The 19,079-nt window shown below is 49.8% G+C and overlaps 1 protein-coding gene across 12 annotated transcripts in view; it reads right to left on the reverse strand.

The window, feature by feature from the left end:
* Positions 1-18,308, reverse strand: part of Dlg5 (discs large MAGUK scaffold protein 5) — a 108,079-nt gene extending 89,771 nt beyond the window's left edge. For all 12 annotated transcript variants that reach the window (XM_063238747.1, XM_063238749.1, XM_063238745.1 and 9 more), the window contains exon 1: positions 17,837-18,308. In XM_063238747.1, the coding sequence (XP_063094817.1) occupies positions 17,837-18,140 (304 nt within the window). In that variant the 5' untranslated portion in view covers positions 18,141-18,308. The remainder of the gene's footprint in view (positions 1-17,836) is intronic.
* Between the last annotated feature and the right edge of the window lie 771 nt (positions 18,309-19,079).

Genomic DNA, 19,079 nt, shown 5'->3' on the forward strand with positions numbered 1-19,079 from the left:
TTAACAACAAGAGAAAATCAGGAGGCATCATAATACTCAACTTCAGCAGAGCATGGTGGTGCACACCTGTAATCCCAGCACTCAGTAGGCTGAAGTAGGAGGATCACTGTGAGTTTGAGGCCAACCTGGGCTACATAGTGAACTCAAGGCCAACCTGAACTGCATAGCAAGACCCTGTCTCAAAAAACAAAAACAAACCAACAAACAAAACCCAATACCTAACTTCAAGCTATATACCACAAAGCAACAGCATGGTAGTGGCACAAAAACAAACTGTGATCAACAGAACAGGGTAGAGGATATAGAAACATCCCCAGACACATTCAGTTGTTTGCTCTTTGACAAAGGGGCCAAAAACATACATTGAAGGAAAGATAATCCACTCAACAAATGTTGCTGGGGAAATCAACTATTTGTTTGTGGAAAACTGAAACTCTCTCACCACGTACAAACCAAAATCAAAATAGATCAAAGATCTAAATTTTAAAACAGAAACATTAAACCTAGCAGAAGAAAAAATAAGTAAAATACTCAAAATCACAGGTGCAGGCAAGGACTTTCTAAACAGAACTCCAACTTCATAAGAAATAACAGCAAGACGACGAATGGGGTTACATCAAATTAAAAAGTTTCTACACGGCAAAGGAAACTTGTACAGTGAAGATACAAAGCACACGATAGAAAAGCATTGTGCCAGCTATTCCTCGGATGGAGAACTAATATCGAGACTATATAAAGAATTCAAAAAATTAGATCACCTGAAAAAATAAAAACAGACCCAATCAAGAAATGGACAAGTGAGATGAACAGACACTTCTCAAAATTACAAATGGCCAAAAAACACAGGAAAAAATGTTCAACAGAAGTGCAAATTGGAACAACACTAAGATTCCATCTTAGATCAGAAAGAATGGCAATCATCAAGAAGCCAAAGAATAACAAATGCTGGCCAGGCTGCAGAGAAAAAGGAGCCCTCTTTCACTGTTGGCAGGAATGCAGACTAGTATAACTAACATGCAAATCAGTGTGGCAACTTCTCAAAGAACTAAAATTAGAAATTCCATATGGCCCAGCCATTTTCCCTTTTAGGTGTCTTCACTAAAGAGCTAAGGACATAATACTACAGTGATACACGAGTAAAAAGAAATTCATAACAGCTCAATGCTGAAAGAGCCAGAATGTCCATCAACAGATGAGTGGGTAAGAAGATGCGGAATTCACATGCAATGGAGAACTACCTGGCTGGAAAGAAGGACAAACTTGAGGCACTGCAGGAAAATGCGTGCATCTGAAAAATATAACTCTGAGTGAAATAAATCAGCACACAAGCTTAAACACCACATGACAACTCTCATTTGAAAAGAGCAAAAAGGACGGATAGACAGAAACAAAGAATTAGATCTCTTGCCAATGGGAAGGGGCCCAGGAGATTGAGGGGAAGGGGAAGTAAAAAGAATTAAGATATTCCACATCCGGGTACCACATACCCACAATAAATATCGACATCACGTGTTGTGAACAAGAGGTAAGAATAATCATGAGAATGCAAATGAGGAAAGGTGATTTAGAGGCGGAGGCCAGGGAAGGGCAAGAAGATTTAAAAAGAAACTATCTGTGTTACGGACCTGTACTTGCTCCCCAAGATGAACGTAAGCTGTATTTACGGCAAACATGTAATAAAATAAAAGTGATCCCTTTTAGCTAGGTGTGACGATGCATGCCTGTAATTCCAGTTCTTGGGAGGCTGAAGTAGGAGGCTAGAAAATTTGAGCCCAGCCGGGCAATTTAGCAAGGGTGTAACTCAAAAAGTAAAAAAGGGCTGGCTGAGGAGACAGCTCAGTGTGGAGGTGCTAGGCTCAGTCCTCACTATCACCAAAAAAAAAAAGAAAAAGAAAAATTCCCTTTTTCATTCATGATTTAGCTCAGCGGCACAGTACCTGCCTGGCAAGCACAAGGTTCTGAGTTCGATTCCCAGTACTTATCTCCCCAAAAATACAAATTCATTCATGAAAAGGAAAGTTTTATAGCACTATCTCCAGTTAATATGATTAGCTGCAATTTATTTTCCTCTTGATTACTCTCATTTTCTAAATTCTCAACAATAAACAAGTTGAACATCCTTAATCTGAAAATTCAAAATCTAAAACCTTTTGGATGTCCACTCACAAAACTGCAGAATTTGGAGCATTTATTTTTTAATTTCAAGATTTTGGATGCCTAGCCAGTAAAACCCATGTAAATAGTCATTAGACCTTTTTTTTTAAACCAACCAATCTTTTCTTTTTCAGCATTAGCACCAGACCTCCAACTTGTAACCCAGTTCGGTTAAAGCAGCAGGACGCAGCGACATCTATTTCAAGCAGGAACATGCTGGGCTCCCTTTCTACCACACCTGGGGTTCTTTGAGGATGCTCCCTGCCCAGAGGGGCTCACTCCTTTCTCTGGAGCAGCAGCTCCTGGCAATTAAAAACCTGCTCCTGATCCCCAGCAGGCTTTTATTTTCCTGAAGCTGGAATCTCCTGCCTCCCTGCCTTGAATGGCTTGCATCCCATGTCATCCAAAGTTCAGAGACTGCATGAAACCAGACGGCTACCTCCCGCTTAACCGTCTAAAGGGTGATGGCCTGTACTTTCCACCACAGCCACGATGTGAAGCCGGGTTTTTACACGACTGCTGACGCACATTCACAACCAATACCACATTTAATACAAATATGTGTGCAGTTCTTACTCCACCAATTAAAAACACTGTCTCCATGGCATCAACCATCCCGGGAGCCACGGCTGCCCCTCCACACCTCCAGTGACTATATCCAAAGCATTATAGCAGGAAGAACTCCATACAATGCCATTTTGGGGTGAGGCATCTGCCTGGGGTGGCCAGCTCAGTCCAGAGCTGCAGGAGTGGGAGCCGGGTGTGAAGGTGCACACCTGGAATCCCTCCACTTGAGAGACTGAGGCAAGAGAATTGCTGCAAGTTCGAGACCAGCCTGGGCTACAAAGTGACCTCAAGGCCAGCCTGAACTGAATATGGAGACCCTGTCTCAAAAGACGAAGAAAAAAAAAATCAGAAGAAAGAAGATGGCAATGTGTTTCTCTCCTTTCTTTCTCGCTCTCATTTTATTTCTCTTGATGCCCATTCCCTGCCCAACAAGCAGGTGACCATCTGCCCATGTACGTCTCCACGTTCCTGAGAGATCAGTGCTGCTTTGTGTTACTGCCTTGCTTGATATGATGGCACCACACTGCCAATCTCACTCTGTTGCTTGTGTTTCCACTACACACTGTTCTTTAAGACGCATTGCAAACCTCTGTATACCTGGCAAGTGTGAGGTCATGAGTTCGGTCCCTGGTTCCAAAAAAAAAAAAAAAAAAAAAAAAAATACCCTGCATCACATGGGCCACCGGGAATACAGGAGGAGGGCAGAGGCTCACACTCATCCCACGCACTGGGGTCCACCAGACCCAGCTGCAGTGAACATTCTGGGACTCAGTGAGAACCTGGGGACATCAGGCCCAGAACAGGGGCTGCCAGGCAGCACCCCAACACAGGCATTATCCAGCAGAGGGTCGGGCTCAAGGGTATGTTCCAGGATGGCCTCTCACCACCTTGCCTGAGCCATGCCTGGAGGGGACCAACAGGAAAGGTGCTGTCCATAGGAAGCATTGGCAGCCGGCGACAGTAACACATACTCCTAAGTAAGTCTTCACGGTCATTGCCACTGGCTACCTGCACAGACTTTGCACACTGGCCTGAAGACAGCACACTCCCCTGCTCCCCCTGGCCAGCTCCTCCCCAGGAGGCCACTGCTGGGGGCCAGGTGGGGTGGCAGGTGCACTCAGCACCACTCCTCCACTGGCTGTCATCTAGTCCCCCCACCAGTGCCTGTGACGTGGGCTCTTGCCACATGCCACTCACCACATGACTGAGCCACACCTGAAGCAGTCTGCACCTGTTCCCTGAGTGCGACAAGGTCACACTGATCTAAAGGTCACTGAACACTCGCATCATGGACCAGGAACTAGAGGCTGCAAAGCAGCCTGGTCTGAAGGTAAAGCCCAAAGCAGGCAGGAACAGAGGACCAATGGGGACACAGGTGATTTTAATAATCACCCAGGTGATCGTGGAGCAAGAGCTGAGCAAGCACTTGTTTTGAAACACAGCATTTTGAATATGTGTCTCCTGCATGTCACTGCTAGGCTCCAGCCCTACAGTGGCACTTAAATAGCCACTGGGTTGGGCAGTAACAGCAATGCAGACAACTGTTAGTCCTCGCCCCAGGCCTACCTAAGCAGGCACAGCTCTTAGTACTTACGCACAGTCACGTCAGGTGCTATTACCATCCTCCTGCCACAGATGGAAAAACCGGGGTAGATGGAAAAAGCAACTTGCCTTTTTCTCCTACTTTGGTTTTTTTGTTTTGTTTTGTTACCAGGATTTGAACTCATAACCTCCTGCTTGCCAGGCAGGCACTTGTTCCACTGAGCTAAAATCCCTGGCTCCTTCCCCTTTGGCTTTTTGAGACAGGGTCTTACTATGTATTCTGGGCTGATCTTGAACTCACTCACTGTGTAGTTTAGAGTGGCCTTGCGGGGGGTGGGGATCCTCCTGCCTCAGCCTCCCAAGGGAGGCTCGGATTACAGGCACGTAACCTGGCCTCCCCTTTTTGCGTCCTCACTTGTAACTATGGACCCCTAAATGAACTCAGGTGAGAAGATAAATACAAAAGTAACCAACTGACAAAGCATCCCATCAGTACAAGCACCTGCCTCCCAGTTACCCGACATTGTCATGGGGATACAGCTGGACATCTGCAGACACCCACTTTCCCCAGGTACCTCATTCCCCAGCCACTCCCTTTCCTTCCCCAGAGACAAGGTCACCACATGGCAACACATCTTAAAACTCCCTAGGGGATGGGACACAAGGATGCTTGTGCCCAGGAATCCCGGTGAGCATCCTCGAACTTAAAGCTTAGGAAAAGCCATCCCATCGATCCATCCCACCACTCCCAGGAAACCTCAGGGGATCTGCAAGGCCGGCATCCAACCCTCACCCACAGCCTCCTGTCCCTCTGGCCTCCTTCACATGACACAGATCACACTTGCTGATCCCTGTGCAGCCCCAGAGAAAATGATGGGCGGAAGCCACCAGGCCTTCCTGCATCTCCCGACACCCACTCAGTGAGTGCCCTATCAGGAGGAGACCCCTCGCTCCTTACAGCCCCACTCACAAGGGCTCTATCTCACTCACCTGTGGGCTTTCCAATGCGGGGCAGGGACACAGGAGCCTGCTTTTGTGACCTGCTGAGAATCTTTACTGTGTGCCATAAACAATAAAGCGGAAGGCAGTACCATCAGGTCTATTTTTTGTGTGTGAGGGGGGGTTTTGATTCGTTTTGGTTTTGTGGTCCTGAGGATTGGACCCGGGCCTCATACAAACCTGGCAGCACTCTTACCACTCAGCTACACCCCCCCCCGGTCCATGCTTCCACTCATTCACAGCCAAGTGGGGAAAGTGGGTGTCCGCAGATGTCACAACTCAGGCTGGGCTTGAACTTGCAATCCTCCTACCTCAGCCTACAACACCCTGCTACTCTCTGACATTTCTTAAACTTCTGAATAGCAACCACAAAGGAAAACTGCTGGGGAACAAACAATGTTATATATTCCAGCTCAAAAAACAAATCCATGTTGAGTATGGGACTGCAGTTTGCTCGTGGGTGATGCAAGCAGCCTTGGTACCCGGGATATGCAGCAGAGGCCAAGGGCAGAATGACAGGGAAGGATGGAGAACAATCGTACAAAATCCAGGTCTGAATCTGGCTGGACTGCACTCTAACATCACGACATCTCCCTTGCAAGAAGACAACACTGAAGGTCAGGCATGGTGGCGTACATCTGTATCTCCGGCATTTGGGAGGCTGAGGCAGAAGGATCAGTGTAAGTTCAAGTCCAGCTTAGGCTACACAGTGAGTTCAAGGACATACATGAACTACATGGCAAAATCCTGTCTCAAATTAAGTGATGCTTTTTCTTGAATAAGCACTGACTGATTCAATGAGGGAGTCGAGGCAGAAGAGCTTATATGAAACATCACAACTTCCACCAGAAAGTTGGGCAGGTGGACAGTTCGCTTCTCTCTCCGGAGGCCTTGAAACAGGGGTAGGAGAGTGGTAAGATACTTAGAAGTCCATCTGCTGCTCTCTATCAGAAACAAACAAGAAGGAAAATACAAAAGTGGTGCCCAATCACACACACGGCCTGAGCCGCTGGTTTTTGTTGGGGAGGGGGGCGCGGGAAGACTCAAAACAATCACCCTGTGGGATTTTTTTCTTTCTTTCTTGCCTTTTCCTGGCTCCAGTTCTCTCTGTGGCGTCCATCAGGGTTGACCTCAACTCGGTGTCCCCAGGCTTTTGCTTTTACTAGATCCTCCTATTGTTGTCAAAGCGCCAGCAGCTTGGGACATCATCTTCCTGCTTGACCTTTGTCCTGTGACTAAGCACTAAGAAGTCATGGGAGAGGTGCCCAGAACTTCTGCTGCATCACAGAAAGAGCCGCGGACGTCCCTCCTGCCAAGTCAGACCCGTACTCTGACTCAGCACTAAATTTAGATGCCATGTCCTGCGTCTGCACCCAAAAACCACACCAGGAGACAGGTGCTCCAACGCACCTACCGGACAGATGGATGCTATTTGTGGAGGGTGTCCTGGGCTCAGGATCCAGAGACCCCAGAGTGGATGTTCACAGGCACTGTGGAGAGTCAAATAAATGTGGTCTATAGAAAACATTCACCCAGCCTCTAGGCAGCTGGCAGCCTGAGCAAGCTACTTGCTTTCCGCTGTACGCCATCAATGGCAACTATGTGGCTCACAGTAGATTCTGGGCGATGCTCAGGAGGAAGAGGCTGAGCCACAACTCCACGAACCTCAAGGCCCCGATGCCTGCCAGGCCAGGTACAGATCAGGAAAAACCAGCCGGACCCAAGGCTCCCCACCCAGCCCGTTCCCAGCTAGGAACAGAGCTCTGCCCACAGCACCCACAGCACCCACAGGATCCCGGCAAGTCACCGTGCATCCTTGAGCTGTTCTACATTTGCAGATGAAGGACATAAGTGGAGGGCCTCCCAGCCGGGGCAGGCAAGCGTGGTCAGCTGCTTTGGAAAAGTAAACAGTAAGAGACAGTGGAGAGACAGAGACCTGAAGTGGGAAGATCAGAGCCGGCTGAGTACCAAAAAAACCATCACTGTCTTCCAGGGCCTTCACAAGGAGCTAGGTCCCCAAACCGTGTTTTTGATTTTGCTTTTATTTTTTATTTTGCAACGGGATCTCACTGAACTGCTCAACTGCCCAGACTGGGTTCAAACTTGAGCTCCTCGTGTCTCCCAGAATGCTGGAATACAGGTGGGTACCCACGCTCAGCTTTTCACATTACTTTTCAATTTAACATATTCTAAAGTATGACTTTTTACCTTAAAAGAGATAAATAAAACTAAGTTTCTTCCCAAGCATTTTGCTATCTCTTCACTCAACACTCGCTAGATGGGTTTTCACTCTCGGGCAGTAGACTGGCCATTGTCAAAGCTGAGTAGATATCTGTGGAGGTCTCAGGGCCAGTGACAGGTGCCACTCAGCCAGGGAAGCAGAGGTAACTCTGAGAGCAACACACACCTATCCCTACCCTGCGAGCAGAAGAAACCCAGCCTGACTGGACACAGCTGTCAGGACAGCTCTGGGTCTGGGGTGATTGTCCCAAAGGCACTGCACCCCAAGTACCAAGTAGCAGCTCAGACTCCACAAGATAACCTGCATACAAACAGGAGCTTGTTTACTTGTCAACAGCTAATCATTCTCTTACAAAATATAGGCTAGGGCAAACTAGTGACACTGTTTAAGGTTTAAAAAAAAGTGGGAGGAAGCCCAAGAATGAGTTTTCAAATCGCTGTAATCCCAGCAGTCAGAAGGCTGAAGCAAGAGGATCATCACAAATTCCAAGACCAGCCTGAAGGACAAAGCAAGGCTCTGTCTCCAAAAAATGACACACAGGTAACCACCTGCCAAGGCAACTGGCCAGGCGATGGGGTTCCGCGCTACCCCTCCCCACACTGCTGTCTCAAGGAGCAGGGAGTGGTTTTTATTAGCCACACTGTGGTCATCTGTCATTTTAAAAGTATGGCTAAGCCCAAAAGGAAACCGACCAAGGTAAACAGAGGAAGTCAGCGGAGACAAGAGTAGCCTTGCTAGAACACGGCTCTGGCACCAACGGTGACTCATAGGACAAAAGAAAGTGAAGAGTTCAGATGACGCTTCTCTGTCCCAATGGATGCTCAAAATAAGAGCATCCCAGCCAGTGGTTTTCAAAGCGTATTCCATGGAACCCCAAAGAACCCCAGGGAGCCTTGTAGAGGGGCCACACGGCTGCCACCAGGAAAAGCCAAGCTAGTTGTCACCTGCCTCCTCATCCATTCCACAGGGCTGACCTTCACCTAGAGTCCAGTTAACAAAAAGGACCCCAAGATATTAAAAACACAAGACTTCCTGCAGGACATTTACACTTTACTTCAGCAATGACCTTGTAAGGAACCTGAGGACTCGGGCCCACAGGGATGGGCTATACAGCTCACCCCCCCCATAACCACCCTCTGTCCCCAAAGCTTGTATGAAGGCCCATCTCACAGCTGGATGGCAGTGTCAATTAATAGAGCTCCCCTAGCCAAGCGCAGTGGCACATGCCTGTGACCCCAGCACTCAGAGGCTGAGACAGGAGGATCATGGCCAGTTTGAGGCCAGCCTGATATACCCAATGAGTTCAGGGCCAGCAGGAACTACACAGTGAGACCTTGTCTCAAAAAAAAAAAGTCAAGGGGCTGGGGATTTAGCTTAGTGGCCTAAGTGCCTGCCTTGCAAGCAGGCAGTCATGAATTCAATCCCTGGTACCGATTAAAAAAAAATTTTAAAAAAAAAAGGTCAAAATAGTTAATTTCATATTATGTGTATTTCACCACAATTTAACAAAGAAATGGCTCAGATGGTCGATTTTATGTTAGAGAAATCTTACCACAATTTAAAAAATAAATATGTAAAACTCAGCGCAAATGGGTTATGACCCTTAGTGTGAGATAAACTTCCAGGTCAACAGGAAGGAGAACTATCCAGCATGGTTTCAAAGAGATAGATTGCTGGTGTGGAGTACTCGAAATGTCTGCTTGGGTTTAAATGCTTCTGCAGTGCTTTCATGGAACTCTGCCTTAAAAAGATCAATAGAGGCAATTCAGAGATATGCCATCTGTCCCAGGCAAATGGTTTCGAAAGACCTGATTTCCCTCTAACTCATCCCACTGAAAATTCTCCCTGGAACGCACCCAGCATTCCTGCTGCGGGACCCTACACTCAGCCCTGTGCCTGCCTCCCGCCCACAGGACAGGGTGGGCTAAGGCAGGGCAAACACTGAGAAAAAACACTTCTCCCTCTCTGCCTTCTTTGTCAGGAAACAGAAAGCCAGAGTATCAAAAAGCACTCCACACTAACATCACATTAGATAACAGTGATCGTGGCATCCTGCTAGAGCAACCCCAGAAATCAAGTCCAGCCCAACAGCCACACTTCTTGGGACCAGAAGCCCTCTGGGGAAGAACTCAGAACCCCAAGACTACACAGCTCCCCACTATCAGTGCTCCCTCTTCTGTTTACCATTGCGCTAAAAGCCCTAAGAGACTCAGCTGAGGTCGAGGCATCCCACTTAGAAGAGCACGTGTGCACGCACACACACACACACTCCCTTCCAGGCTCTTTCTAGGACAGTGAGCTGACATTCAGGCTCTCTAGCCCTCCAGGAGGCACAGGGTTCCTGGCAACCAGCCCCACGATGCCTGTACCTGATGGGTGACTTTGGGGACTTGAGACATCAAGGTCATGCCACCAGCTCTGGGCACAGATTTTCCATGGGTGGTGACATCTGTGTGTGCATCTGGGACTTGCCCGAGCCTTCCTCATCTCTGGCAGCCTTCTGCCACCCTGAAGTCACCAATCAGGAACCCGTGTATATATGTGAAGAGATACAGACACATCATGTACCCCACCCACAGCTGATCGCTCATCCATGCAACCCAAAGGCACCCAATACCTACCTCAGGCAAACCCTATATTCTAGACATAGCACAGGGGTGCTCTGAGCTCATGGAAATCACACTCTGCTCTTCCCACAGCCCGGGAAGAGCCACCTCGCCAGCACACTGACAAGGAGTCCCCCAGAAGTCGCAGGACTATTAGGACAGTCCCAGTTCTCTGGTTCTAAGGCTGGTTTCACTCTCCCATTGCTACTATTAAGGCACAGACTCACCATTACAACAAAACACTCTCTTTGTCTTTACCACTGTCAAATGGCATCATGAAACAGCTGGAGCTGTATTTTGTTTTGTTTTGAGGAGAAAGAGCTATGTTTGGCCCCAGAGTTGGGAATGAGAGTACGACTGGAAATAGCATCTTGAGATACAGGAGTAGAGGTCAGGCTCCAAAATATAGACTAGCTTGGAAATGGCCACATCCATCAACAGATGTGTGGATAAAGAAAATGTGGGCCAGGCACAGGTGGTGCACACCTGTGATCCCAGCACTCAGGAGCTTGAGGTAGGAGGATCATCACAAGTTTGAGGCCAACCTGGGCCACATAGTGAGTTCAAGGCCAAGCTGAGCTGCATAGCGAGACCCTGTCTCAAATCACCAAAAGGAAATGAAGAAAAACTATGGTATTTGTACACAGTGGAGTACTACTCTACTATAAAGAAAAATAATAAATAGTCATTTCTAGGAAAATGAATGCATTTTGAGACCATAATGTTAAGTGAAACAAATCAGACACACAAGCTTCAATGTGGCATGGATTCTCTTACAAGAGAAACCCAAAGCATACATAAAGACCAAAATAAAAGATAGATCATAGGAAATAGGAAGATAAAGTTTTGTGAAAGAGAAGGAAGCCAAGAGATGGAGGGAGGGTGGGGAAGGAGGTGGGGAGGAGGAAAGAGAGAGGAGTGGAAGGGTAACTGAAAAGAAAAGGCATTGTGTACAGGTCTGATCTTCCCACAGGGAATGTAATCACTACTGACTGCACTGCAATGTGAACTAAAAAATAAACAGTTTTTTAAATGGCAGACAAGACCCATCGACCAAATCAACTCAGCTTCCCAGGAGCTTGGCCACCACGTAACCAATGAAAGGCCTTCTGGGAAATCTATGCGCCACTAAATCACCCAAATGTGCCACCATGATTAAAAAACAATAATAATAAAGTACAGATTTTGCTTCATGATTAAATTTCCACAAAACTTTCCAGCTACCGGATTAAAAAGAAAGTTGAAAAAAAATCATTTTCCACAAATCTTTCCCCCCCACCCCATGGTTTACAAATCTTAAATTTGTCTTCAGCATTTAGCACAGAGATCTCACCGTTTCCTAAAAAACAGCTCCCTACTCACACACACGCCAGCTGTGAAGCCCACCTGCACAGAGCCTGTCACAGTCCTCTTCCATCCCTCACCCTCCCGCCTCCAGACAGGGCTGCTTGGCACTGCAGGGCTGAGGCCCAAGGGTTAAGGTCTATCACATGACACTGACCGCAGGTCAGAGCTGTTAAGACTTGTGGTGGTGTTTGTCTGCAACTCCAGTATTTGGGAGGCTGAGACAGGAAGGTTGCAAGTTTAAAGCCAGCCTGGGCAACTTGGAGACTTAAAAAGAGACCCTGTCTCAAAAAAGGAAAAAAAAAAAAAAATGAACCAGGGAGACTTGCAATAGGGTCCAGGCATGGTCCCTAATGAGAGTCACTGCTGGAAGAAGAGGGGGGACGCTTGCCAGGCTGCAGTATTTCTGAATCTTTTCTCCAGTTTTCTTCGTGTTCTCCCCCATTTTCTAGTCCATCATCCTGCAAGCAGCCCATGCCAGAAGCAAGGGATTCAGGGGAGGCATAGCAGGGGCAGGTGGTAAATTGGGGGGCATCAGAGACCTGAGCATTGACATCTTGGAAACCCTAGCTGTGGCACAGAACAGGAGGTCTCCTGGGCCACAGGATGGACTCCCTAGGAAACACTGGGGGACCACGACTCCCTCACTCCAGCAATGACCTCATCTACTATTTGTACCATTGTGTAAAGGTGACACATAGTGGTCAGACCCACACAGCATCATTACTTGTTACGGTTTAGATCTGGGGTGTCCCCCAAAAGCTTCATGTGCTTGGAAAGTGCTATACTCATCAGTGGATTAATCCACCTGCTGTTAGGAGGTGGGATCTGGTTACAGGTGGGTCACTGGGGCTGTCCTCCAGGAGAGTGAGTCTCCCTCTCTGGCTCCTCCCTTCTCTCTGCTTCTTGACCACCATGATGTGAGCAGCTGCCCTCCACCAGACCCCTACACCATGTTCTTCCAACCTTGGAGCCAGCAGACTACAGACTGAACCCTCTAAATAGCAAAATAAACTTCTCTTACTTTTTTGGTTGTTTGTTTTTGAGGCAGGGTCTCACTATGCAGTTCAGGCTGGCCTTGAACTCCTTATGTGTCCCAGCCCGGCTTCATATTTGCAGCAATCCTCCTGCCTCAGACTACTGAGTACTAGGATTACAGGCGTGCACCACCACACTCAGCCAACTTCTCTTTTAAATTTTAAGTGTTTTGTCCAGGAAGAATAAGTAACTAAGACACCCTGTTCATCCTTCCCTGGAAAACTGTGTCTACTAAAAGGTCATGTGGTACTGGATGGGCCGCCAATCATAGGCTCCCCACATCCTCCTACTGCTGGGCCCTCTTTGTCCTCAAATCTGGCCACAGAGGCCAAACCTCATAGGGATACACAGTGCAAACCAGAATCTTTTTAGGAGGGCCTGCCTGGCAAGTGTGAGGTACTGAGTTCAATTTCCAGTATCAGAAAAAAAAACAAAAAGAATCCTTCCAGGAGCTTCTTCTGCATGGTCTGATTGGACACAGTTTCCTTTCTTCTCTGGCCAAGAGCTGTGAAGATGAAGCCCAGAAGGGCCGGAGGCCACATTCCAGGCCCACAGGGAGAGTGCCAAATATTCAGGGCATCAACTGTGTCCCAGCTATCTCAAGGCTTTAGGCGTAATCATTTGTCACTTAGAAACACACTAGGCATGGTGGCACACGCCTGTAATCCCAGCACTCAGGAGGCTGAGGCAGAAGGATTACCTTACATTTGAGGCCAGCTTGGACTCTACAGTTCAATTGAAGGCCAGGTCAAAGTACACAGAAAGATGTCTCAAACAAACAAAACAAAATAAAAATTAAATAAATAAATAAAATCGATAATCATTACCATATATGTGGTCCACTGCTCACACATCACTACAAGGCACACGTCTCTGATAAATCAATACGTTTTTCTCTTTTCTTTGAGTTTTAGTTTTTGAAATTTTCTTTTCTGCCAGGCGTGGTAATTCCAACAGTTGGGAGGCTGAGGCAGGAGAATCGTTGTGAGTTTGAGACCAGCCTGGGCTACAAAGTGAGCTCAAGGCCTGCCCGAACCACATAGAGACCCTGTCTCAAAAAAGACAAAAAAAAAAAAAAAAAAAAAAGAAATTCTCTTTTCTGGCTAGATGGTTTGAGCTATGCTACTGTCACCTGCAACAAAGGTGGCCTAGACTAATACACACAGAAAGAAATAAAAGCTGCCTTGCACTTAGAATCCTCTTCTCAACCATCACTCTCAAGTCCCTTTTCGGCCCCCTTCTAATAATCGGAGCTGAAAAACCTGGTGCTTGGAGCCTTTCCTTCTGCCCCTTCCCCTGCTGACCCTCTGGGCAGCATGGGTGGAGAAAAAGTGGCCAGTACCCAAAGGGACAGCATCACATAAAAGGCACTGGTCACTTCTACTGAATTTTTAATAAACCATGCCTGCCAATCCACAGCCAGCATGATTGTACTGCCCGGTATTTAGCTCAGCAGCATAAGTGCCTGCTTGGCAAATGCAAAGTCGTGAGTTCAAGCCCCGGTACAAAAAAAAAAAAAAAAAAAATCCAGTATGAGTGTCCTGCTGCTAGAAATCCTAGCAGGCTGACTCTTTTTTTAAAAAAGTCCTCCAGGTTTCACCTCTATGATCCCAAGCAACACACAAATCCCTCCCTCGGGTGACACCTCGGCCCTTCAGGTTCCCTCTGTACCACCCACCCTGCCACCCAGGGCTGATGCCAGGCAGGCGAGAGCGAGCCAGCCTGCACTGTCCGACATATCCTCCTCAGGATGCCACTCTCCCTGGTGTCCCATTCCCCCAACAAGGCGACAAGCTGCAGGCTGGAATTACATCTATGCACCCAGTCGTGCACACAGGACCAGCGCTTCTGTCCTCCTGGATACATCCTGTCCTCCAAGCTGAGGCAAGTCGCTGGGCTCCTTCAGCCCCATCTCACAGATGGAGACACTAAGGTCACCCCACAGTCAGGAGTCAAGGAACTTCAAGAGAGAAAGCCTGATTTGTTTTAATGTTTAATTTTATTACTATCTTGGCACCACACAATGATTACATCCCTTATGAAGAGTCAGTACAGGTGCATGACACAAAAAACCTTTTGACTTCCCCTCTACTCCCGCCCCCACTTGGTCCCCTTCCCATTTCCAGAAGAGCAATCTCCCTGCTGCCTATTTAACTTTTTATTTTGCATTTTATTTACACTTGGAGAAACCTTGATTTTGAAACTGCATCAAAGATAAAAACAAAAATAAAAACACAAAGGAGGGGCCAAAGTAGACCCTGTGACAACTAGACAGAACACAGACCTGAGCCACACCAAGAGCTGAGCACTGTGTTCCTGCCAGCACCTGTCAGCTGGGTGTTCACTTCCTCCCTAAAGATCCCTGTATCAGAGATTAAAAAAAAAAAAAAAAACCAGCTATGATTCCAGGGTTCCGCGATGACAGGAAGCAGCCTGAAACCGTAGCAGGAAAGCCTGATCAGGGGGGAGGAAAACCAACCCCAGGTGAGACCTCAGGAGCAAGGGGCCAGCCTGGCCTCCAGCAGGCACCTCTCTGCCCTGGGACTTCTCCCTCATAGGTGATGGGGAAAGTGTCATGAGGATAACAGGCCACCACGGAATCAGTGAGTAGGACAGGAAGCTGCCGAATGCCAAGCGGCAGTGTGCTATCAAACTAAGAATGGGAGCTCTGCCTCCTACTCAGCTGCCTTCCAAGTCTCCTTGGCACCCCAGCCCTGGGAGCTGAGCACGAGCACCACAGACTCCCACGACACTAGTGCCCACCAGGGAAGGGCATTCACACCAGAGCTGCGGAATCTATCAAGGAAGCTCCGAAGTGAGAAATACTGCCACCCCCTTAGACAGTGGCAAAGGGGTCCTAGGAAAGCCAGGTGGTTACTCCGTCAGGCTCCACAAGAGCCCCGCTCCGTGAGCAGCAGACTTTCACCTGCATGGAAATGGCTGGCGAGTGGAAGGAGGCAGGATGCGGGGCTCCCCTGATGTGGCTCCTTGGAGCTAAAAGCAGTGACACCATCCCTCCTGCCACAGCTGCTCCTCCACTTGCTGAGCTCTGCCCCACAAGGAGGGAAACCAAGGCAGAGTGATCTGTCCTTTACAAAGTCCCCAAGGTGCTCCTGCTTACTCACATGCCACATAACCCCCCACTCCCAAGAGCCAGACCAAATGCTATTCTGACTTTTCTTATTTTATTTTTGTCTTTCTCTTTTTTATCGGTACCGGGGATCGAACTCACAACTGCCTGCTTGCAAGGCAGGCGCTTATGCTGCTGAGCTAAATCCCCAGCCCCTATTCTGACTTTTCTAACATCTAAAATAAAATGATCCAGGAATGGTGGTGCACACCTGTCATTCCAGCGCTCAAGAGGCTGAGACAGGAGGATCACTGTGAGTTCAAGGCCACCCTGCACTACAGAGTGAGACCCTATCTCAATTAATTAATTAATTTAATTAAAATAATTTCCCCTTGAAAATTATTTTTCTAAGTACTTCATGACCCTCTTGGAAGCCACAGAACTTTGTGAGAAAACAGGTCTGAAATCTTTGCCTGGGTATAAAATTCAAACCCAATTTGTTCTCTTTAGAAGTCAATACTGACTCCTAGAACATCAGACCTATCTCCTTCACCTGGCAAAGATGGACCCTAAGGAATGGCAATGCATCCCCTAATTTACCTAGTGCAAAGATGAAAGCCACTGTGGGTGCACACACACTCCAGAGACTTGAAGTCTGGGCTTCCTTGGAGAAAGACTTCTGCAAACAGACAGTAGCTAAACTTCCTTCTTCAAAAACAGAGACCAGCAATTAAAAAGAAAAAAGCAGCTGAGAGCCCCAGCCAACTTTATCCTCACAGCCACATCTGACAGCCCCTGCTTAGCACCTTCCAAAGACTATCTCAGGACAGCACTGGGTTTGCCCAGCAACTCTCCTGGGCATAGAATCCAGGTTTGAGGGACAGAGTGGAGAATGTCACAGCATAAGGGAAAGCCAGCATTGAAAGACCTGCTATCTGGCTGGCTGTCAGTTTCCTTCAGCTATAAAGAATGAAGTTGCCCACGGAGAGGAGAGCCGTTACCAAGAACACCTTATAATATCACCCTCTTAATAAGTGAGGCCTTTAACAGCCACATAAACCCATCTGCTTGGTCTCTGCCCAAATCGCTAAGGGCAGTTTTTCAGCCCTCCCAGTTGACTGTTTTCCTTCTGTGTCTCGTTATTTATTTTTATTGTATATGTCTGCTCACTCTTAGAAACAAAGACAAGACTCGGAGGAACAAAAAAAAGAAAAAAAAAAATAGAATACTGTTCCCCAGTTCTGAACGAGTTAACCAAAACAACAGATCATAATTCAAAACTCCTGGTGCCCAATTCTCAGCATTTTAACCACCGCAAGCAAGACAAAAGTTTTCTTTCTGGCACAGCGGGAGTACCAGCCAGCTCACAAGGCGGTGACATCCATTAAACCTGATAAAGCAGAATATCTGCCTCAACAGTCGGTGCACAGAAACTGCTGGGTCTCCTCCTCCTTCCTCGGTGACTGCCGTACTCTCTTCCACACTCCCAGATCCAGACAGGACAAGACCGCCACTCATCACACGCTGCCAGCAGCACCCTGCCCCCACACGCCTACACACAAAATCAGTGACCCTGGACAGCGAGCACACAGCGGTTCTGAAGACGCCCCCCACCCCCCGGAACCAGCCCCCACCAGTCTCCCTCTTCGGGCAGCTCGGGGCTCTCGGGCAGGGAGCTGAGCCCCAGCCCGCGACGAGGATTTTCCCATGGTGCAATGCAACTTCCCCAACTTTTCCGGGCCCACAGTTTCCAAAGAAACCTGGGCAGGCATTGTGCATAATCAACCACAAGTCCCAGCGAGCTAAGAGCCTGGGCAAAGGGAAGGGGGTCGGTCGAGACAGTGAGAAACTCAACAGACATCGGTAGTCCCGTAACCGGATGGCAGGGACCAAAATGCACCAGTATGGGTCCTGACCCAGGTTCTCTTCTAGGCGGTACCGCTGATTAAAGGCAAGCGCAGGCTCCCAAAGGACTGGGGAGGGGTAGACAGAGAAACTCAGGAGAGTAACTGACACTCCTGGAGGCAGCCCCCCAAACCCCACCTCAAGGCTGGAGCTGGTGGCCTGCAAAGAACCCTGCAGCCGTGGCACCTGGAAGGAAACGGCCTTCCACGAGGGGCATTGTTAACGCGGGGCTGGGGGCCGAGGGGTAAATTCGGGGTGCAGACATCGCCCCCTCCGCGGATGGGCTCCGAGGAAGAAAGTGGCACCCGCGGCCACCCAGGCGGAGCGCGGCCCGACGAGGTGCCGGGGCGGGGTCCCGCACGCACTCACCGGCGCCCTCGGCGGGCTGCGGCGGCCCCGCGACGCCGTCCAGGTAGAGAATGGGCAGCAGGTGAGGCTGCGTCTTCTCCAGCGCTGCGCGCAGGTCCTGGAAGTGGTCGCGCTCCTTGGCCAGCAGCAGCTTCAGCAGCAGCTCCGCCTTGGCGCCCCCGGCCTCCGCGTCCAACCGCCGCCGCTCGCCGGGGCTGAGCGCGCCCGCGGCCTCGAGCAGCCCGAGCACGGCTTCCACCTCGGTCATGGCCTGCGCCAGGCTCTGCTGACACCGGGCGAGCAGCGCCCGGCGCCGGGGCTCCATGGCCGCGGCCGCCCGCTCCGCCCCGCCCCGCGCACGGCGCCCGGCGCCCCGGGACCCGCAGCCGAGCGCGCCGGGGACCGCGACGCGCCGGGGGCCAGGGCCCGGCCTGGGCGGCGGGGCCGGGCGCGCTCAGCGGCGGCCGCCTCCCGGGCTCCGGGGCGCGGCCATGTTGGCTGCCGCGGCGGCGGGACTGGAAGGGGAGGAGGAGGAGGAGACGGAGGAGGAGGAGGAGGCGGAGGTGGGGACGGCGGCCGGGGCGCGCCCCGAGGCCCCGCTCCAGCCGGCCATGCCCCCGCCCCCGGCCCGCGCGCGCCACTCCCGGCCCCGACGGCTCCCGCCCGCTCGGCTGCGCGCCCCGTACGCGCCAGCCCGCTCTCCCCGCAGGGCCCGCCCTCCTGCTCCCCTCCCCGCCGGCCTGGCGGGGCACGGACAGGGGGGAGGGGTCCCAGAGTCCCGCCCCCAGGTCCTCCAGGCCGGACGGGGCGCGGGTCGCTCTCCCCAGACGTCACCCCCAGTCCGGGCCCAGGCCCAGCGGGGATCCATGGGCGCAGAGTTAGGCCAGTTCCAAGCTATTGGGGACCCCCTCGTACAAATCCTGCCCCTCATTGGGGTCTCCTACTCTAAAAATGAGGCCTAGACGCGTGGCGGGGGAGGGGCCAAATTTGGGCTCTTCCAATTTAAGACTTCCACCAAGTATGAGGGTACCCCATTCCAAGGAGTTCTTATATAAAGATTTTCTGGATAAAACCTCCTAAAATGAGGCTAGGGTCGTAGGATCTTTGTGCCACGCGGAGCCCAGTCGAAAAAGATTGGGGTACTGCCAGAAGACAGCTGTGTTACTGGGGACCAAAGAGTGATGGAGGTAATCGCAGGTGGGGGTCCTGTCTTTCTAGCAATAGAGGTGCACTGCCTGGATGTCACCTCTAGAGTAGCAAATTG

This window comes from Cavia porcellus, unplaced genomic scaffold, assembly GCF_034190915.1.
Source record: "Cavia porcellus strain 051 isolate PalLab524CR breed Dunkin Hartley unplaced genomic scaffold, mCavPor4.1 scaffold_28, whole genome shotgun sequence".
In the NCBI taxonomy this organism is placed as follows: domain Eukaryota; kingdom Metazoa; phylum Chordata; class Mammalia; order Rodentia; family Caviidae; genus Cavia; species Cavia porcellus.